The sequence below is a fragment of the Fonticula alba genome (assembly GCF_000388065.1).
Source record: "Fonticula alba strain ATCC 38817 unplaced genomic scaffold supercont2.3, whole genome shotgun sequence".
NCBI lineage: Eukaryota > Rotosphaerida > Fonticulaceae > Fonticula > Fonticula alba.
The window spans coordinates 616,706-636,464 of NW_009242973.1; the positions used below are offsets into that span (position 1 = coordinate 616,706).

Consider the following 19,759-nt stretch of genomic DNA (forward strand, 5'->3'; position numbering starts at 1 on the left):
CCCGCCGCTCAGGATGAGGAGCTCCGCAAGTCCATGCCCCCGGCCATTGCCTTCGTCGACGCCGCCTGCGCCAAGCTCGTGTCTTCGGCTGCCGGCCTCAACGACAACCCGGACAACTCGGCCCTCCGCCAGGAGATGGTCGAGGCCACCAAGTGTGCGCTTGTCATGGGTCGCCCAGGCGATGACACCCTCCCCTGCTCGCCTCCTCCCCTCGCACGCTGGTCCTCATGCCTGACCTTCCCACCTACGCCCACCGATAGCCATCCTCACGGGCACCCGCAGCGTGCTCGAGGTGTACGACGACTCCGAGGTCCGCCACATTGTCCGGTCGTGCGACGGGGCCACCGAGTCCCTGAATGCCATCATCGCGGCCTCCGAGCCCCAGGACATCATCCGCCACCTGCAGCCCGCTTGCCAGCGCATCCTGGCCGTCTCGCAGCTGGCCGAGCGCCGGTGCGCCCCTCCCTCCTCTTTTCTGTTTGCGCCCCCCCCCCCCCCCGCGCCTCCCGCCTCCCGCCTCCCCAATGCGCACATGCGCACATGCGCTGACCATTGCCCCCCCCCCTCCCCTTCATGCACGCCACCATCGCCCGTGCAGTGTCGCCGAGATCGTCGACCCCTGGCTCAAGGAGGACCTCGCCACCTCGAAGGCCCTGGTCAGCAATGTGTCCACCCGCTTGGTGGCCGTGCTCAAGGTGTGTGCTCCCCGCTTTCCATTCCTGCCTGCTCCGCCGCGCCTCGTCTGTCCTCGTTAGTATGGTGTTGTGGGCGCGCCTCCCCCCTTCCCCCCCCCCCCTCGCCCCCCTCCATCATCCCCGCTATCCTGCCATTGACCCTGTCCCTTTGTCATCCGCCGCAGATGGCCGCTCTCAACCCGACCGACCCGTCGGCCAAGGAGTCCAAGGACTCCACCCTGCAGCGTCTGGTCCACGGCGTTGAGGAGATCCGCCGCATTGTCCAGATCGAGCCTGTGCGCCGCGCATGCATACACACTCGCACACACATGTGTACACATTGCGCTCGCTCCACTGTGTCCCCGCCCGGTGCATACCTAACACCACGTCCCCCCCCCCCCCCCCCCGCGCGCACGCGCTCCAGCCCCCTCACAACGAGGACCTCCTCCTGGGCGACCACTCGCGCCACCGCGGCAACTTCGTCGAGAAGCTCGTCGACCTCAACCGCGCCACCCTCAACGGCAGCAAGGTGCATCCCCCTTCCTTCAGGCTTATGCGCCGGCCTCCTCCCTTTCGCTTCGCGCCTGCGACTGCCGCCACTCCCCTCTCGCTCCCATCCTGACTCTATGCATGTACACACACACGCACACACGCACACACACGCACACACACGCACACACACACACACACAGAGCGACATCCAGACCGCCCACACCGCCCTCAACGAGGCCTGCGAGCCGATTCTCGCGGCGGCGGCCGCCTCCCTGGCCCGCCCGGCGGTCGATGCCGACGCCCAGCATCGCCACACCATGGTGAACAAGTCGCAGGAGGACTTCCTGGCGGCCAAGCAGCGCCTCGACCTGGCGGTCAACCAGGCGGCCCAGTTCGCCGGGGACGACTCGCTGGAGGCGGTGGCCGCCCGGACCGAGGTCCTGGAGGCTTCGCGTTCCATCGACGCGGCGTACCTTTCCCTGGCCACCAATGTGGCCGGTGCCGATCTGGATGAGGCCCTGCGCCTGGTGGAGTCGCTGATCACCGCCGACCCGGCCTCCGGCACGGAGACCCTGCTCAACAAGCTGGGCAACGCCGCGCGCGCCGGCAACAAGGAGGACGTGGAGAAGTACCTGGCCAAGGTGCAGGAGGATCTGGCCGTGCTGGAGGCGGCGGCCGAGGCGGCTGCCGCCGCCGCGCCGGACGCCGAGCGCGCGCGCGCCATTCGCCAGGCCGCCGCCGAGCTGACCCAGGCCTACCCGGAGCTGGCGGCCGCCGCTCGCGCCCTGGCCGCCAACCCTGGCAATGCCCTGGCCGCCGAGTACTTCCAGCAGGTGTCCGGGTCGTGGGACAACTCGGCCCGTCGTCTGCGGGATGCCATGCTGGATGCCAGCAGCCCGGAGGCCATGGTGGCCTTCCACCGGGCCATGGCTGCCTCGCACCTGGATGACTTCCGCGAGGCCTGCCGCACGCAGGATCCCGGCCGTCTGATGGCGGCCTCGGTGGCCATCAGCGCCCGTGTGCAGGATGCCCTGACCGTGGCCAAGGCCGAGATGGAGCACTCCACCGATCCGGAGTATCGCCAGCGCCTGCAGGTGTGCATCGATGACACCATTGCCTCGCTGGCCGGTCTGCAGGAGGCCGCCAAGGGGGCCTTCCTGGCTCCGAACGACCCGGCCGCCATGGCCAAGCTCGACGCGGCGGTGGCTCGCATTGATGATACCCTGGGCGAGCTGCATGCCACCATCGCGCGTCAGCATGGCACCGGTGCGGAGGCCGGCGCCTTTGCCGGTGCCACCGACGTCGACCCCGAGGCCTGGAAGGGCATCGAGGACTCGCTGTCGACCATGGCCCGCCTGGCGGAGGAGGCCGCCGCCGAGGAGGCCGCCCGTCTGGAGGCCGAGGAGGCTCGCAAGGCGGAGGAGGCTCGCAAGGAGGCCGAGGCCCGTGCGGCCGCCGCCGCGGCCGCCGCCGAGGAGGAGGCCCGCAAGGAGGCCGAGCGCCTGCTGCGCGAGGCCGAGGAGCGTGCCAAGGCCGCCGAGGCCGCCCGTGCGGCCGCCGCCAAGGCCCGCGCCGAGAAGGAGGAGGCCGAGCGCGCGGCCGCCGCCGCCAAGGCCGAGGCCGAGGCCGCCGCTCTGGCCGCCCTGGCCGAGGCCGGCGAGGTGGTCATCGTCGATGCCCCGGCCCCGCAGCTCCTGAACGCCGCGGAGGCCGCCGCCAACCCGGTGCGCGCCAACGCCATGCGTCTCAAGGTCGAGGCCTCCAAGTGGGACTCCGCCGGCAACAACCTGGTTCAGCTGGCCGAGTCCCTCTCCGAGCAGATGGCCCAGCTGGAGAACCTGGCCCGCTCCGGCGCCCGGCGCGAGCTCATCGATCTGGCCAAGAAGATCGCCAAGGTGCGTCACGACGCCCCCCCCCCCCCTCCCCCCGCTTTCCCCCCTTCCTCTGGGACACGGGAGGGTGTCTTTTTGCCGTGCTCTTCCCTGGGTCTCTCTCTCTCTCTCTCTCTCTCTCTCTCTCTCTCTCTCTCTTTCTTCCTTGTTTAGGTCCCCCTTACTGACTCGTCCTCTCTCTATCTCTGTGTGTGTTTCTTCTTCATGCACACGTCCTCTCGTCTCCCCCCCCCCCTCTCCCCCCTCCCCCCAGGATGCCAACTCCTTCGAGGCCCTTGCCCGGCCGATCGCCAAGGACTGCACGGACCGCCGGCTGTCGCGCGACCTCGACACTTCGGCCGACCGGATCCCCACCGTGTCGACGCAGCTGCGTGTGCTGGCCACCGTGCGTGCCGCCAACCCCGGCACCGCCGAGGGCGACGAGGACTACCAGATGCTGGTCCAGTGTGCCCTGAGCCTGATGGACGGCGTGCGGGCCACGCTCAATGGCGCCCAGTCGGCTTCCATCCGCTCGTCCAACCCGGCCACCGCCCTGCCCTGGCGCCGGCGTGTGTACCGCGGCGGCGACAACGACGACGGTGCTCTCCCGGTCATGGCCCTGGCCGCTGAGGTTGCCAAGATGTAAGTGCGCACGCCGTCGTTTGACGGTGTGTCACCCTCTGCCATTGCGCCCATTGCCACGCTGCGTGCTGGCTGCGGTGCCGCGCCACCTTCGCGTGGATGTGTGGGTGGATGTGTGTGTGCCACGACACATCCCGCAACGTGTTTCCTTGTGCCCGCCCCTCGTGCCTCTGGCCTAGCCTCTCCTCCCCCTCCATGCCGCTTGCCATTCGGGGGAGTTGTCTTTTGCTCTGTCCCCCCCTTTCCGCGCACGACGCGGGCGGGAAGGGCGTGCGGCATCTTCCCTCCCCTGCCGCCGACGCGCGCTGTTCTCTCCTCCCCCTTTCAAAAATACACACATCGAATGTCCCCGCGCATCGCGCTTTTCTCGCCTTTTCACACGCCACATGGGGAGCGGAGGAGAGAGAGAGAGAAAGAGAGAGGGAGGGCAAAGGCGAGAGAACAGACAAGGGCATGTGCATGCCCCGGTGCGCGCCGTGCGGGGCAAACGGGCGCCTCCTCCCCCCCCCCCGGCCGACCGTCGTGAGAGAAGCCCTCGCGCAAGGGCTGGGGAGGAAAAGAAAGGCTGCCAGGGGCAGCTGGCTGGTGGGGAGCCAGGCGGGCGGGGAAAAGCACGCCACACCCATGGAAGGCCGGGCGCATGGCTGGAGACTAGCGCCGGCAGTAGACTTTGCCCTCGGCCACATGACCACTCATAGTCTCCTGACGACCATGCCTCACGGCGGTCGCCCAGCCGACGGGGTGAAACCGGCCGCCGGCGGATCGCCCTGCCTGACGGCCAGCGCTAAAGCGCCCTCCTTTGGCTCGGGGTGTTCGTGACCCGGGCTCGGAGGAGGGCCGCCGCCGGGGCCCCTCGCCGCTGTCGGTGCTGCCGCCGATGCCACCGTTCGTTCCTCGGCCACCGGGGGCGATCGCCCTAAGTGCATGCGGCCTCCCAGGCACCGGGGGCCGTTCGCCCCCCCCGGGATTACCCATTCCTCCTCGCCCCCCTCCCTCCTCACCCCCCTCCCTCCTCGCCGCCCTTGAGCACACGCACACGCACACGCATACGCCACCCAACCGCATCCGCACCTCCACCCACCCATCCACGCGCCTGGCCCTCTCTGCCTGGCCGTCTGCCCATCTCTCCTGTCTACTCCCTCGCACTCTGGCCACGCAGCGAGCAATGAGCGCACTGTCCCTCACATTCCCCTCGACCGGCGATGCCGGCGATGATCGGCGAGAGGGAGCTCGGCCTCCCGCCCCGGGGAAAGGCAACTTCCAGATCACCTCATCCATGTCTGATGTGACAAACTTCAACTTCGGGGTGGCCCCTTCCACAGGGAGGCCCGGGGCATCGGACAGCAAGGCGGATGCGCCCGGCTCGGTGGCCCCTGCCCCCTTTGGCTTCCCCTTTGTCGGGGCCCCGGCGTCCAAGCCGGCGGCCAGTGACAAGACCACCGGCGCCCCGGGGTTCAAGCTGCCCGGAGCCACCCCGGCAAGCGCCGGCACCCCCTTCGGCCAGATGCAGGCCCCCTTCGGCCAGCAGCAGAAGTTCCTCTTCGGGCAGAACCCCTTCTCGACGGCGGCAGCTTCCGGCGGCGTCCCGGCCAACGAGCAGGCAGCCAGCGCGACGGCCAAGCCCAAAGCTCGGGGGCCCCTGCCGGAGGCCACTGCCACTGTGGCTCACGAAAGTGCACCGCCCGTCCGGGCAGACAGCCACTCGGACCTGCCCCGGGAGAACTCCCCCTCTGGGCCGGTCAACTTGCCCCTGACCACAGGGGACAACACGCCGGCCATTTGCTCTACCATCCAGACGGTTCCGACCACCGAGTCCAAGCTCCCAGGCTCCGGGTCACCCTTCCATTTCCCTGCCCCGGGCGCTGCCGCTGCCGCTGGGTTTGGTGGCTTCGGCGGCTTCGGCGCCGTGAAGTCGGTGAGCAGTGGTGCCACCACCACCTTCGGCACTGCTGGTCCCACGGCCACCACCGCCAGTGGTTTTAGCCCGGCCACCAGTACTCCCTCGGAGGCAGCGCCCTCTCCCTTCGGCAATCCCGCCACCGCAAATCCTCCCTTTGGCGCCCCTAAGTCTGGCACTGGTGCTGGCGACTCTGCGTCCAGCGGCTTCGGCTCCGGCGGCTTCGGCTTCACCGGCTCCGCTGGCTCCGGCGGCTTCGGCTTCACCGGCTCGGCTGGCTCCGGCGGTTTCGGCTTCACCGGCTCCGGCTCGGCTGGCTTCGGCTCGGCTGGCTTCGGCTCGGCTGGCTCCGGCTCCAGTGGTTCTGGCCTCACTGGCGCCACCGCCACCGCCACCGCCACCACCACCACCACCACCACCACCACCACCACGTTGCCCAGCCAGTCGGCTGATCCGTCCCTGGAACAGGCTCCGAGCCCGGCCCCCGCCCTGGCCCCGGCTCAGGACCACGGCCTCCCGGGCGATGGCCTCTCGCTGTCGCAGCTGTCCTCCAGCAAGTCCGACATCTCGACAGACCGTACTCCCGGGAGCACCTCGCTCGAGTGCACCAGCTCCGTGGTCAGCATGACGGTGGAGGTGGTCGAGGCAAAGCCCCCTGCCGGCCGAATGGAGCGTGCCCTGCAGGCTGCCATGCCGGGTGACTCGGCTGCCACGCCTGCCGATCTGGCTGAGGATTACCCCGCTCTCCAGGCGCGTGTGGTTGCCTCGTTGGCCGCCGGGAAGTCTCTCCAGGATGAGGTCACCCATTGGTATGTACCGGAGTTTGCTTGTCTCATTCTCCCGGTCCGCTACTCACCCCCCTGCTCAACCATAACCCCCTCGCCGTCGTCCCTCTTTTTTTCCCGCCCTCTCTCTCTCTCTCTCGCTCGCCCCTTTCCCCTCCTGCCACGCGTCACACACCTGCAGTCACGCGTCTCTGGAGCGCATCTGGCAGACGTTGCACACCCTGGCCGGGTCGCAGGGCGCCCCGGGGGAGGCCTCAGCCGCGCGGGCTTTCCTGCCGGAGCAGAGCGCCTCGCTGCAGGGGCTCCTGGCCAAGGCCAAAAGCCTGGCCACCGACTTGGACCTGACCGAGGCCCGGCTGTATGAGAGCAACTCCAGCCGGGTGCAGACGGTCCTCGGGGACATCAATGCTGCCGAGCGCCGAGCCGAGGAGGCCGAGGCGCGCGTCGCCGCGCTGGAGGACCGCCTTCGGCAGGTGGCCCGGCAGGCCTCGGAGCAGGTCGGCTCCTCGGCCGCGGTCAGCAAGAGGAACCCGAAGACTCGGTCTTCGGTGCTCAAGCAGGCCCTGCGCATGTCGCTGGTCTTCCTGGTCATTGTCCAGTTCTTCTACATCGTCGTCTTGCGTGAGTGCGTGCCATCCCCCCCCCCCCCCGGGATTGTGGATTCTTTCCCCTCTGCCCGCCCTTGCGTCCGCCCTTGTCCGTGGTACTGACCTCTCTCTCTCTCTGTCTCCCCTCCCATCGCCTCCGCACGCGCCCCAGCCTCCTGTCGTATTGCCATGAGTCGCTTGACGAGCTGCAGTACGGGTATTTCTCGAGGATGCCCATGCTCAACATGTTCCTCTCGAGCGACAGCACGCTCCCGTGAGGCGAGGGGAGGGGGGGGGGTCGTTCCTTCTCCTCTTTGTCCCCCTCCCCCAGGGCCCTTGTCCTCCTCACCATATGTCCCTTACACTATTGTGCACTCACAAGGCCCTACAGGGGCAAAAATACATACGGAACACGTCACAAATCACCACGTCAACGCATGGAGGGGGGGGGGGGGCGATATGGCAGAGAGGTTTATGCCATTTCTCAAAATGGATGCGTGCGTGTAGGGCACTGCAGCTCTGCCAGCCGGATTGCGGGCCAACTTGGATGCGCACGCGCGCGTGCGCGCTGGGTTGTCTCGCGTCAGGTCACGTCGGCAGAGTGGAGCGGAGGGCAAGCCGGGGAAAGGGGAACAACACGAGGGTGCAGGCGCGGCTTCACCGTCTGGGAGGGCGCGTGTAGACATGTATGCACCGACCTCCACCCCCCTTACCGGGCCTTGTACATCTCGGACAGGAAGCCGACGATGAACTCATTGATAACCGCATGGCTGGGCACCGCCATCACCATGCCATACACGGCGGCAGTCGACCCGTCGGCGGCCTAGAGGGAGAACGAGAGAGGGAGCCGGTTTGTGTGTGTGTGTGTGTGTGGGAAAAGTGCCAGTCAGTCACTGGAGCAGACAAACATGAATCATCGTTACGGCAGAAGGGGGAGGGGAGGAACCAAAAGAGCAGGGCCATTGGCGGCAGGCGGCCCACCAAGCCTGGGAGTGTTCCCACATACCACGCGCTTCTCCTTGACATCCTTGACGGCCTCGGCGATGTCGGCGATGAACTGCTGATGCGAGTCGATGTGGTTCGGCATGACCGAGCAGTGAAGGCTCGGAGGCTCGGACTGGCGCTGTAGACATGCGAGCGGTACCGCAACAAGAGTCGGGAGGGGGGGGAGGGGAAGGGGGAGAGAGAGAGAGAGAGGGGGGGGGGAAGTAAGGGTGTCAGCATGCGTCAGGCTCCGCCGTCGTTGTCCGCCCATTGGAGGCGAGGGAGCAAGAGCCGGTGCAGGCAAGAGAGCAAACATGGGCAAATAGATGCACCACGCGCGCGAGCAGGCCAGCCTCGGCCCAACAGGCACACAGATATATATACATATACACATATATATATCTGTGTGTGTGTGTGTGTCTGCAGCAGGCACGCACCTCCATCTTCCAGCCGCGGCGCTCCATGGCGTCGGCCACAGAGAAAATGTTCATGCTCGGGTCGCTGGAGGAGAAGGCGAAGGCGGTCATCTCCGGCTTGCCGAGCACGCGCAGGTGCCCGGTAGCCTCAACACCAGCCATCATGGCCTGGGTGACTTCCATCAGCCGGCGCGCGGTTTCCATGTACCCGTCGCAGCCGATCACCCGGAGGGTGGCCCAAGCGGTGGCGATGTTGCCACCGGGCCGGGTGCCGATGATGGACGGCGAGCCGAACAGACCGCCCGGCCAGCCGGGGTACGCGAAGTACTGGTAGTGGCGGAGCTGCTCATTGCGGAAGAGCAGCACCGAGGACCCCTTCAGGGCGAAGCCATACTTATGCAAGTCCGCCGAGATGGAAGTCACGCCGGGGACACGGAAATCAAAAGCGGGCACCGGGTAGCCGAGCTTCTCAACCCAGGGCAGCTATGGAATGGGGGGATGTACGCGTGTGAGAAAGAGGCGGAGAGGCGGAGAGGCGGAGAGGCGGAGAGGGGGAGGGGGAGAGGAGAAGAGGGGAAGAGGGGAAGAGAAAGACAATGAGGCAAAGAGAGACCGAGAGAGGCAGAGCAAGGAGACATGTGGGTATGCACATGCGCGGGTGTGCTTGCGCGTAATGGCAGCTAGCCGCATCGCAGCATCAAAGGAAAAGGCCACAGGCACGCACCATGAGGCCACCAAAGCAGGCATCAATGTGAAGGGGCAGCCCCTTGCTCTGGGCAATGGCCGCGATCTCGGCAATCGGGTCGCAGACCTGGGCAAGCCGGCGGGGCACGGAGGGCAAAAGGTCAGCACGAAGACGCAAACGCTCGGAGAAAAGGGGGCGGGGAGGGGGAGGGGGAGGCGCAGACACGTCGGGAAAGGACCTACACCGTGGCAGTATTGGACCGCGGAGGCCACCAGCAGAATGGTGTTGCTGTTGATGGCGCTGTACATGGCCGCGGTGTCGGCCTTGAAGTCGTCGGTGAACTGGACATAGACGGTCTCGACGCCGAAGTAGTGCGCGGCCTTCTCGAAGGCCGGATGCGCGGTGATCGGCAGAACCATGTTGGGCTTCTTGATGTGCGGCGAGAGATCGCTACACGAGCCGGACACCGGAGGAGCAAAGGTCAGCCGATGGGCGGTGCCGTCGGGCGAGGCGGGGGCGGCCAGGCCATGGGATGTGCATGGGAGCTGGCATCAGGGAGGGAGGGAGGGAGGGAGGAGAGTAGTGGCGAGAATGGCACGCACCGGGCACGGTCGCGGTATGCCTTGATGGCCAGCAGGATGGACTCGGTGCCGCCGCTGGTCATGGACCCGACCACCTGCGAGTCGCCATTCATCAGACTGGCCATCATGGCCACGGTCTCGGTCTCCATGCGGCGCAGCGAGGGGAAGGCGCTGGGGTTCAGGGCGTTGGTGTGGGCAAACTGGTTGAACACCAGGGCCACAAACTTGCGCAGGGACTCATCGCGAAGCTCCTGGTTCTCGCACGCCATGTGGAAGGCATTGCGCAGGGCCTCATTCCGCTCGGAGTCATTGTCGGTGTAGACATAGGCAAAGAGGCGGCCCTCCTCGGACTCGGTCTCGGTCTTGAGCATGTCCGCCAGCTCGGCCAGAACCTGCTCGTGGGGGAGGCCCTTCTCCGGGATGGAGTAAAGCTGGGCGCTGGAATGGGCGGCGGCGGCGGCGGCGGCGGCGGCCGAGTCAGCAGGTGCGCAGAGCAAGGGCAAGGCGGCGGGGAGGCGCGAGTGTATCGCGTGCGAAGGTGTGCGCGTACCCGCTGTCGGCGGTGCCGCCCTCGCCGGAGGTCTTGTCCAGCATCTTGATGGTGGATCCGACATTCTGGCGGATGATGTAGCGCACGAGGGGCTGCACGCCGGGGATGGCGAAGAAGGCGCCGATGGCCTGAGAGGTCAGGCCGCGCAGACCTGCGTGCGTTCGAGCAGTGTAGGGATGTTAGGGTGCGAGCTGCCAGGCAATCGTGATTGCGCGCGTGCGCACACACACGCGAGAGAGAGAGAGAGAGAGAGAGGGAAAGACACGGGGAACGAGAGGGTCCAGGCATGGCGCGCTTGCGTACCGTCCTGGTAGAGGGACTGCAGGAGGTGCAGAAGACCACCAGCGGCGACGACATTCCGAGCGATGATGGCCCCGGACACGACATGCGGCGCAGCCGAGCGGGCAGCCTCATGCGCCGCCTCCAGGAGCGACTGCATGAAGGGCGGCATGGAGCCGGAGTTGATCAGAGCGCCGAGGAAGGGCGGCATGCTGGCGTGAGTGGCAGAGAGAGAGAGAGAGAGGCAGGGGAGGGCGGGGGCAGGAGAGATGGCGGCAGGGGCAGATCCGGCGGGCGAAGCTGGAGGGGGCCGAGGCGTGGGTGCCGGCTCGCGAGCACAAAGGCGCCACTTGAGCTAGCGAGGCCGCATCGACGCCTGGCCCGGCTCCTGGTTTGTCGGGGAAGCCGGCAGCATGGGGTCTCCGGCAGGAGGAGGGGGCATATGCTTGGGGCTGGGCGCTACACGGGGGCGGCCCAGCGGCCCGGGGGGGTGAGAGAAGCATGGAAAAAAAGCCCCCCCCCCCCCCCGGGGGGGGGAGACTGAGAGATGCCCAGCCCGGGGAGGATGCCGAGACTGGCGAAAATGGGCCGGGCAAGGGCGTGGCCGTGCCTTTGCCGGATGCCAGAGGCCCCTGCGATATGGGGCAGGGCCAGGTCTGGGAACAAGGGCGGCCATAAACAACAAACACCGGCCAACCGCCTCGCACACAGGGGGCGAGGGCGGAAAACAACAAACTGGCCCCGCCCCCGGCGGGCTGGCGGCCGGATTCAGGCAGCCACATGTTCGGGCGGGACCGCCGGCTGGAGCGCGCCCATGCGCCGGTGTGCGTGTATGTATGCATGCGTGTGTGTGTGTGTGTGTGAGTGTGCGTGTGTGTCATCGTTCCGCCCCCCTGCGCCGGGGGTGGGCTTCCCTGCAACCCCCCCCCCTCCCCGGTCCAGGAGACGGGGCAGGGGGCACGAGCGGGCACCACAGCCCTGAGTGGCCCGGGTGGGCCAGCGGACTGGCAGACCGGCCGGCGGTTGTGCATCGCCCGCCTGGTTCCATGAGGGAGGGGCGCGCGCGTGCACCTGGGCCGGACCAGCCTGGCCTGTACCCTTCCGGATGCGTGGGACGCAGGGCGGGGGCGGGCGGGCGCACACATCAGCCCACACCCCGCCCGGGCCCGACCCGCGCATGCGGCCGGCCCTGCGCGACTCTGTTTACTCCCATTGCTGGCGCGCTGCGCCACACGGCGGGTCGCCGGGGACGCACGCACCCGCCGGCCGGGCGGCCGAACCCGCGAACATGCGCACCCCCACCCGGAGGGGACCCCCTGCGCGAAGGCCCCGCCCCGGCCCCCGCCAGCCGAGTGGGGCACGAGGATGGGGGTCCGGCCGATGCGCGCGGCTCGGGCCGACCCCTTAGCATCTATCCCCCCCCCCCCCCCGCCAGGCATGCGCCAGCCTGGGGGAGGGGGGCAGGAAACGCCGAGAAACGCACCCCGGCACTGCGCGTACCCTCGCGCACGCGCGTGAGCGCAGAGGCACAGACACACACACAAAAGCCCCGAAAGGCGATGGGGAGCAGGGAATGTGCACGCCTGGAAACCGCGCCCCACAAGCCTCAGCGGCACTTTTCACATGCATTCTCGTGCGCCCCGCCGGGCTCCCCTCCCGGGGAGGGCGCCCGCATGCGCACGTTGTCTTGCCCCTCTCCCTGGCCTCCCCCCCCCCCCCGCCCCCGGGCTCCAGCTCGTCGGTGTGGCCCTCTCTGTGGCCGCGCGAGCGTGAAGCATACCAGGCCGACGCGGAGGGACCACGATGCTGGTGCGGCCCATTGTGGCGCTGCACACTCGTCGTCCAGCTGCGATGCGCCAGCATGCATTACCGTGTCATGGCGCGACCATTTCCAGCAGGAGCGGATCCCAGGCCTGGTGATGGTTCCCCCCCCCCCCCCTCCGCCGCTCCCAGAGAGTCCCCTCGGTGTGCCCGGTCCTTCTGACGAGCACGGGGGCCGGGCCTCCGGCGGCTCCCGCCGCCCCCTCCGCGCACACAATAAACACTGGGAGGGGGGGGCGGCCGGGGCTGGGGGGACGTGCCAGCCACCGGGCGCCGGTACCGCCCCCGGTATCTCGGAAGAGGGCGCAGCCAGGAAGAAACCGCCACCGAGAGCAGACGAACCGGGGGGAGGGGGCGGCGCTCTGCCCCTGGCACCACCCCCCGAGCAAGGCGCAGGACCCAGCAATTGGCATGGAGGGCCGCCAGCCCGGGCGGGACCAAATAACACACTCCGAAGCGCCTGCATACACACACATGCACATTACATCCACACCCAGCCACATGCACGAATGCGCGCGCGCGCACGCGCCCAGGCGGGCCAGCGAAAACAACCCCCGCACAAGGCGGCCCTGCGCCTGTCCCCCCCCCCCCCCCCCCCCCCCCCCCCCCCCCCCCCCCCCCCCCCCCCCCCCCCCCCCCCCCCCCCCCCCCCCCCCCGCCGGGCCCCCCCCCCCCCCCCCCCCCCCCCCCGCCGGCAAAGGTCCCTCTCACCGGCCCTCTCGCACCATCAGCCCCCCCCCCCCTGGCCGGAGAGTGGGGGCCAGCCGCTCGCGCGCCACCCGCCCGGCCCACATGCCCGCACCCACGGCGTGCATATTTATTTAGGCCCCGGCCCCAAAGCCCCAGGCGTCGAGAGGGGGACCGAGGCGACGAGGAAAAACACGTATGGTCGCCGGAGCCGCTTCCATGGCCCCGGCATTTGCGCCGAGCGCACGCCTCCCGTGATGTGCTCGTGATCGCCGTCCAGGGGGCATGATGATCGTCCTTAATGCCTCCGCTCCCCCCACCAAAGACACCAGCCCTTCGGGGCTCCCTCCCCGGCCCGCCTTGCCCTGACCACTCTGCCGCAGGAACACACGCACGAAGGAGGCAAGAGAAACAAACCATGGCTCGGGGTGCATTCCGGACAGCGAGCCCAGCAGACGTGCCCCCCAATAGCAAGGGAGGGGAGGGGGGGGGGGGGGGGGGAGAAACATGCCCCTGGGTGCTGGCGTGTACATGGACAGGTGTATGTGAGCACGCCAGGGGGGAAAAGGGGGGGGGGGGGGGGGAGGGGGGGGGGGGGGGGGGGGGGGGGGGGGAGAAAGTGGACCCGTGGGGGGGGCGTGTACATGGACAGGTGTATGTGAGCACGCCAGGTGCGACAATGGGGGGGGGGGGGGGCAGAGCGGGAGAGGAGGAGAGACGGGGCACAGGGCGCGCCTTTCTCGGCTCCTCGGTTCTCTCTCTCTCTCCCTCGCCCTCGCTCTCGGTCTATTTGCTCCCCACCCATATTACAGGAACGGCCCGGGCATCTCCTTGCCGTTGAGTCGATCACGGACCACCGCTTCCGGCGGGCCCTGGTAGATCAGGCGCTCCTTGGTCAGGTCAATGTCAACGCAGATCGACCGGAAGGAGAAGAGGTTCGGCGCCCGGCGGGACTTGACCACCTCAAAGGAGAGCACCGCCACGGGGTACATCTGCGACCGGCGCCGCTTGGCAATCAGCCGGCTGGAGAGGGTGATCGGAACCACCACCTGCAGGGAGCCTGTGCCCGGGCGAGGGGAGCAAGGGGGGGGGGGGGGGGGCACCAAACGGCCGAACACGGGATCAGCTGGGCCACCAGGCAGGGGGGCAAAACGAGGGGAAAGAAAAAGGGCAGCCCAGGGAGGCAGCAAGAGGCGCGCGCGGGGACGGATGGACACGCACGTGGCTCGATGCGCACAAAGTTCCCGGTCCAGCCGACCCCCGACTCCAGCACCGTGGAGGGCCGGTTGCCGATGACAAAGCGGTTGCCGATCACCGCCCCGCCGCCGGTGATGCGCTGTGCCTGGAAGGCGCCGGGGACGATGATGGTGTTGCGGTTGGCCATGGTCGGCGCATTGAACACCGGCAGGTACTGGGCGATGTTGGCCGGGGAGAGCTTGCTCAGCATGCGGCCCACCGGGTTGGACGTCCAGAGGCTCTGCAGCTCGAGATCCGTCTCGGAAATGGACACACCATGCGAGGAGGGGATGGACGCCTCGTCGCGGGCCTCCTGCAGCAGAAGCGCCGCCTCCTGCATCTTCTCATTGAAAGTGGTGTCCTTGGACAGCTGGCTGAGGACTGTGGCCGGATCGCAGCAGGGAACCGGAGGCATGTGCGGGGGCGGTAAGGAAGGGGTGGCAAAGGGCGGAGGGAGGGAAGGAGTGGCGCCGCAAGGAGAGGAGGAGCCGTGCTGAACCGGCATACGACGCCGCTGTACGCACCATGGGACACGGCCGGGTCGAAGCTAACCGGCCCGAACCAGCGCCGGGTCAGCGACCACGTTCCCACGAAGAAGGCCGTGGTGACAATGCCGCCGGCATAGAACCCGAGCTCGCCCAGGTCGACTACGTCGACAGAGCCCCGGGATGGAGAGAGGGACGTGGAGGAACACCAGGGCAGGATCGTCAGAGGGGAGCCCGAGGGGCAGGGGTGTGGCATGCCGAGAACGCACGGACGGTGAAGTTGAGATAGGCCCCGGTGATGCGGTAGAAGCCCTTGGCAATCAGGTACACGATGGTCGAGGCTGGCGGCGTGTGTGTGTGTGTGTGTGCGTGTGTGTGTGTGTGTGTGGCGCGCGCGTGGCGCACATGGCGGTCAGCAATGGCAAGCGGCCGAGCCGGCTGATGCGTGGCACGGTGGAAGGGCAATGGCCCGGCGCGTACCGAGGGAGATGTTGACCGCCCTGCGCGGCGTCATGTTGCCGAGCAGGCCCATGCGGAAGAGCGGCCGGTCGAAGATGTGCGTGTCCGAGGATCCGGACCGGTCAATGTCTCCGGACGGCGGCGCCGAAGAGTAGTAGCGCAGTGCACCGGCCCCGGAGGCGAGCTGCGCCCGGGAAAGCAGCAGCCCCGGCCCGGTGGGGGCAGGGCGCGCGGTGAGCGCCGCCGGGGTCGTCGCGCGGCTGGACAGCTCACGCTGCTGCATGAAACCGAGGGGCGCGCCGGCGACGCGCACGGCCGATGCGCTCCCCCAGGCGGTGGACAGGGGAGCCACCCCCCGCTGGGCGCGAGTCGCAAGTTGCCGGAACATGGGCGAGGAGGGCGGGAAGGGGGAAGGGGGGGGGGACTAAGAAAACAGGAACTGGGCGGGAGGGGGGAAGACGGGCTGCTGGTGACCAGCCGAGATTCGGCGGAAGGAGGGATCGGGGCGCCGAAAAGGGGGATCGCATGCCAGGCAGAAAGAACCCAACCCACCAAAAGAGAGGAAGATGCTCTCCGGCCAGGGGGAGGGGGCGGGGGGGGGGGGGGAAGGACCTGGGCCTGGCCGGGCGCCCTCAGCATCTGCGTCCGGGCGTGCGCCCGCACATTCCCCCCCTCTTGCGCCCGCGCCCGCCCGCCTTCCTCTCGCTCTGCCTGCGGCCCTGGACTGAGGGTCTAGGCGCGGCCCAAGCGCTGGCAGCTTATCAGTGTGTGTTGTCGGAGTGTTCTATTTTGACAGAGTGGTTCTGGATCATGAGCACGGCTAGCGGTGCTTGTTGCCAGCCGCCAGGCCAACCCGGTTGGTGAAGAACACCAGGCTGTTGACCATGCCCGGAGCATCGGCCAAGCACCCGGGGAAGCGCTCAGCAATGAGCTGTGTGCCGGGGGGGGGGGGCGGCGCAAAGGAGAGGGAAAACCAGGCGTCAGTGAAAAGGGGGCGGGGGATGAGAGTTGCGAGCAGCCACACGTCGCGGGCACGATCACTGAGGGTGGGGCGCGGACCTCGAGGGCCTTCCGGCGTGTGGCATCGAACCGGAAGTACGAGATGACCTTCATGAACTGCGGTGCGAATGGGAGGGAGGGTGCGGGGAGGGCGGTCAGGCGGTGGCCAGCACCGGGGGCGAAAGGGTCAGCAAGTGGACGGTGAGCCGGGGGGGGGGGGGAATGACATAGGCAAGGCGGCTGCTGTGTACGTACCTCATCGGGCGACGTCTTGGGCGAGGATAGCCCGGACGAGGAATGGTCAATGAAGGCGACCAGGAGGGCCAGGCGCTGGTCGTCAGAGAAGTCCGGGAGCGACACGGTCACCAGGAGGTCCTCATACTGTGGGACGGGGAGCCGCGAGACGAAGGGCAGGGCCTGCGTTAGTCATTGCAAGTGAAGGAGGCAGGCAGGCCAGTCGACGGAGAATGTGTGTGTGTGTGTGTGTGTGTGTGTGTGTGTGTGTGTGTGACGGCCCGCTGAAAACGCACCGACTGCACGACCGGCAGGGCCAACGTGTCCCAACGGTCCGAGTCGAAGATGGCCGCCTCGGCCGAGAGGAAGCCGGCCGAGCCGCACTTGGACAGGGCAGAGCTCAGCTCCGAGGCCACCAGGCCCGGGCACACGCGCAGGCGGATCCACCGCCGGCGTCGGACAGCGCTCATCCCGCCGGGAGTGGCGGACCAAGTGTTGGAACTCCACTTGTTGGCGTACTGAGGGAGGAGAGGCGAAGGGAGGGGGGAGATGGGCACAAGAAAGATGTTGGACGGTGTCAGCTCCGGGGCAGGCCAGCGGCGGCGCTGAGGGGGAGGAATCACCGGGCCAGTGGGATACGCACCTGCCAGCCGGCGGCATCGCAGCTGGCGAACTCCTCCGGCCCGGCGGCCTCGGCCGGCATGAGCACCGAGGACGCTGAGGAGGCCACTTCGGCCACCGGTTCCAGCGGCGAGCTCGGGTCTTCGGGGATGGAGTCGGGCCGCGACCGGGACCGGGCATGTGACCCGGATCCTGTGGCCGGCATCGAGCCGACCTTCTTCGGGTTGATGTACCGCCGGGGGCGGTCGTCAACGACCCATGTGTCCCAAAGCCACTCCCAACTGGAGTTGCCGGCCGGGGTCATGGATGCCGGCGGCAGGGGGATATACTCCAATGGAAGGCGCGACTCGCCCCAGAGCGTGCTCCAGGGGCTGCGCTCGGAGGAAGTGAGATCTACACGCGGCGCGGCGAGGAGAGGGGGGAAGGGAGGGGGGGGGGGGGGGTCAGAAAGGTGGGACGGGGGCGAGAACGCATGTTGGGCGGCGCGACGTGGCATGTACTTCGTGCCGAGAAGGAGTTCACGCCGACAAGACGTCGCTGGTTCTCGTAGACCTCTTCCAGGACAAAGCCGCGGGGCTGGCAAGGGGCCGAGGTGTGTCAGTGATGGGGCAGAAATCGAGCCCAGGGAGGCGACACGGGGAATCGCGCACAAGACTGGCCTCGAAACTCAGCTTTGCCAGGAAGGCCTTCGGCTCGCGTAGGGTCGGGGCGTCGATCTTGAGGTCGGTGTCCTCGCTGGGGATGTCGCAGATGGTGTACTCGAAGTCGTCGTCCTGCATCGAGAGGAGGCAAGGCAGGTTGCGCGTTTGTGTGGGCGTGTGGGCGTGTGGGCGTGTGGGCGTATGCGCGTATGCGCGTATGTGTATATGTGTGTATGTGTGTATGTGCGTATGCGCGTGCGTGATGGTGAGATCGGGGATGAGCAAAATGCAAGCGGACGGCGGCCTCGCAGGACGACGCACCCCCGCACGAGACTTGATCACTCGCAAGGACACATAGAACCGGGGCAGGGGGATGGGCGATTGGGGGTCGGCCCCGGCAACTGTGGCCCCAGCCGGCGGGGACACGATGACAGTGCGCGTGACGGCCTGCGGTCGATTCATGGACGAGGAGAGTCAGTGGCCGAGCAGGGACGCGGGATCGTGCAGGATGGGGCAGGGCACGCACATTGGTCGACCAGCCGACCACCGAGGAGAGACTGCCCGAGGGCCGGGAGTCGAAGGCCACCTCGCACCTGGACCCGAGCGTCGAGGAGGAGGGGAAGATGCGCTGCTTCAGCAGGAAGGCGAAGGGGGCCGGCGCGTCGCCGAGCAGGTTCCGCGAGGACCCCTCGGATAGGCTGTCAGAGAACTTGGCCGTGCCCGGGGGGGCGGTGGCCTGGTCGCTGACCGCGTAGGGCACCAGGACGGTGAGGATCTCCACCGGCTGTGGCCAATTGCATCAGTCGCGTGCGGGGACGGCGGCGGCGGCGGCGGCGGCGGCGGCGGCGGAGGTCAGAATGGAGCGCCGCCAAGCAGGGGCCAGCGCAAATGCATGCAACCGTGGACCGGGACGCACCTCGCGGAACTTGAGCGAGTGCCGGCTCAGCGACAGGAGGGTGGACTTGGTGGCCGGATCGATGTGCTGGCGCTTGGTGCGGACCAGCTTCTTCATCTTGCGCCGGGCCGGGACATTTGCGGAGGTGGAGGAGGAAAGGACGGACGAGGCGTCGTCCTGGTCATCTGAGGCGCTGTCATCGTCTTCGGGCACGCTGGCCAGGATGTCGGCGCTCCCGGCATTCCGGACCACGGGGATCTCCTCCGCGGTCTCGGACTGGTCGACGAGGTTCAGGACATCGGGAACCGATGACCGGACGTGCAGGGAGTGCACTCGCAGGCCGAAGGCCGCGCAGCGGTTGTTGACGAGGATCGAGCTGACCATCGCACGGTGTTGTTGGGGAGGGGGAGGGCGAGAGAGAGAGAGAGAGGGAGGGAAAAGGAGAGGGGGGAGGGAGGGGAGATGGGAGGAGATGGGTGGACGAAACGCGCGCCAGGCGCCCGCTGCCGGTGCCAGGGCCACGGAAATGTTGACCAGCGGGCGTGCGGCGGGGCGAGGCGGGGGCGGCGGAGAGGCGGCCCCGCCACCTGGACCGGTGGAGATCTCGATCGCGCAGCCAGAGCTCTCTTGACCGGCGGTCGGGCGCCGGCGCCGGCCGGTACACCGCAGCAGGGCCGCGACACCCCGGGCTCGGCGCCAGGCCCCTCCCCCTGCGCGGGCCAAGGCGCACGCGGCGCGGGCGTTGGCCGAGACGGTCTGCCTACGGTGGTCCCGTTCCCCCCCCCCCCCCCCCCCCCCCCCTGGCGCCCGTGGACTGGCGCTGGATAGCCTCCAATCGCCGCCGTGGGCGCCCGGCCCTGTGCCCCCCTGTCTCCCCCCCCCCTTGAGGCGGCCAATTTCCCGCCGAACGGGGGGGCCCGCCCCCTCGACGAGAGACGGCCCCGCGCGATGCCGCGTTCGGGGAAGGAACCCGCCGCCCTGGTGGGCGCAGGGGAGGGGTCCAGAGAAGCCGGGCGCCCCGCTCCAAAAAAAAGATGCACCCGTCCCCCGGTCTGGGATCTGGCGGGCGGGCGGGCGGGCGGGCGGGCGAAGAGAAAAGGCGTGGCCGATCATGCGGCGGGCCTCTTCTTGGAAGGGCTCAGGGGCGAGCGCAAAGCTGGCCAATGTTGTGACGGCGCGCTTAACCCTCGGATCGTGTGATCTCCCTGCGCCTCAGTTGAGGACTCCGTGGATAGATG

The 19,759-nt window shown here is 68.4% G+C and overlaps 5 protein-coding genes across 5 annotated transcripts; 2 read left to right on the top strand and 3 right to left on the bottom strand.

Moving 5' to 3' along the window:
• Nucleotides 1–12: 12 nt before the first annotated feature.
• Nucleotides 13–4,029, top strand: H696_01936 (hypothetical protein). The gene is made up of 7 exons (XM_009495838.1): nt 13–154; nt 261–453; nt 599–695; nt 860–970; nt 1,099–1,203; nt 1,367–3,061; nt 3,312–4,029. Exons 1-7 carry the CDS (start codon nt 34–36, stop codon nt 3,681–3,683), a joined length of 2,694 nt encoding a protein of 897 aa, XP_009494113.1. The 5' UTR covers nt 13–33; the 3' UTR covers nt 3,684–4,029.
• A 619-nt stretch (nt 4,030–4,648) lies between these two features.
• Nucleotides 4,649–7,226, top strand: H696_01937 (hypothetical protein; the record flags this gene model as incomplete). Its single annotated transcript, XM_009495839.1, has 3 exons — nt 4,649–6,385; nt 6,543–6,986; nt 7,121–7,226. The coding sequence occupies exons 1-3, from the start codon at nt 4,845–4,847 to the stop codon at nt 7,224–7,226; spliced, it is 2,091 nt and encodes a 696-aa protein (XP_009494114.1). The 5' UTR covers nt 4,649–4,844.
• A 431-nt stretch (nt 7,227–7,657) lies between these two features.
• Nucleotides 7,658–10,654, bottom strand: H696_01938 (hypothetical protein; the record flags this gene model as incomplete). The annotated part of the gene is made up of 8 exons (XM_009495840.1): nt 7,658–7,771; nt 7,955–8,071; nt 8,370–8,831; nt 9,073–9,159; nt 9,276–9,483; nt 9,636–10,052; nt 10,165–10,315; nt 10,468–10,654. The coding sequence occupies 8 exons, from the start codon at nt 10,652–10,654 to the stop codon at nt 7,658–7,660; spliced, it is 1,743 nt and encodes a 580-aa protein (XP_009494115.1).
• A 3,103-nt stretch (nt 10,655–13,757) lies between these two features.
• On the bottom strand, nt 13,758–15,519 carry H696_01939 (hypothetical protein; the record flags this gene model as incomplete). Its single annotated transcript, XM_009495841.1, has 5 exons — nt 13,758–14,011; nt 14,173–14,568; nt 14,712–14,834; nt 14,942–15,013; nt 15,153–15,519. The coding sequence occupies 5 exons, from the start codon at nt 15,517–15,519 to the stop codon at nt 13,758–13,760; spliced, it is 1,212 nt and encodes a 403-aa protein (XP_009494116.1).
• A 379-nt stretch (nt 15,520–15,898) lies between these two features.
• Nucleotides 15,899–18,957, bottom strand: H696_01940 (hypothetical protein). The gene is made up of 10 exons (XM_009495842.1): nt 18,543–18,957; nt 18,153–18,410; nt 17,948–18,073; nt 17,636–17,758; nt 17,486–17,561; nt 17,008–17,378; nt 16,661–16,882; nt 16,386–16,511; nt 16,191–16,247; nt 15,899–16,062 (listed from the first exon to the last, which is right to left on the bottom strand). Exons 1-10 carry the CDS (start codon nt 18,903–18,905, stop codon nt 15,952–15,954), a joined length of 1,833 nt encoding a protein of 610 aa, XP_009494117.1. The 5' UTR covers nt 18,906–18,957; the 3' UTR covers nt 15,899–15,951.
• Between the last annotated feature and the right edge of the window lie 802 nt (nt 18,958–19,759).

Coding starts and splice junctions, on each gene's coding strand:
- H696_01936 (XM_009495838.1), top strand. CDS start 34: ATGCCCCCGGCCATTGCCTTCGTCGACGCCGCCTGCGCCAAGCTCGTG. Junction 454..598: donor TCGCAGCTGGCCGAGCGCCG/GTGCGCCCCTCC, acceptor TCGCCCGTGCAG/TGTCGCCGAGATCGTCGACC. Junction 1,204..1,366: donor CCACCCTCAACGGCAGCAAG/GTGCATCCCCCT, acceptor ACACACACACAG/AGCGACATCCAGACCGCCCA.
- H696_01940 (XM_009495842.1), bottom strand. CDS start 18,905: ATGGTCAGCTCGATCCTCGTCAACAACCGCTGCGCGGCCTTCGGCCTG. Junction 17,562..17,635: donor TGAGTTTCGAGGCCAGTCTT/GTGCGCGATTCC, acceptor GCCCCTTGCCAG/CCCCGCGGCTTTGTCCTGGA. Junction 16,063..16,190: donor CACGCCGGAAGGCCCTCGAG/GTCCGCGCCCCA, acceptor CCCGGCACACAG/CTCATTGCTGAGCGCTTCCC.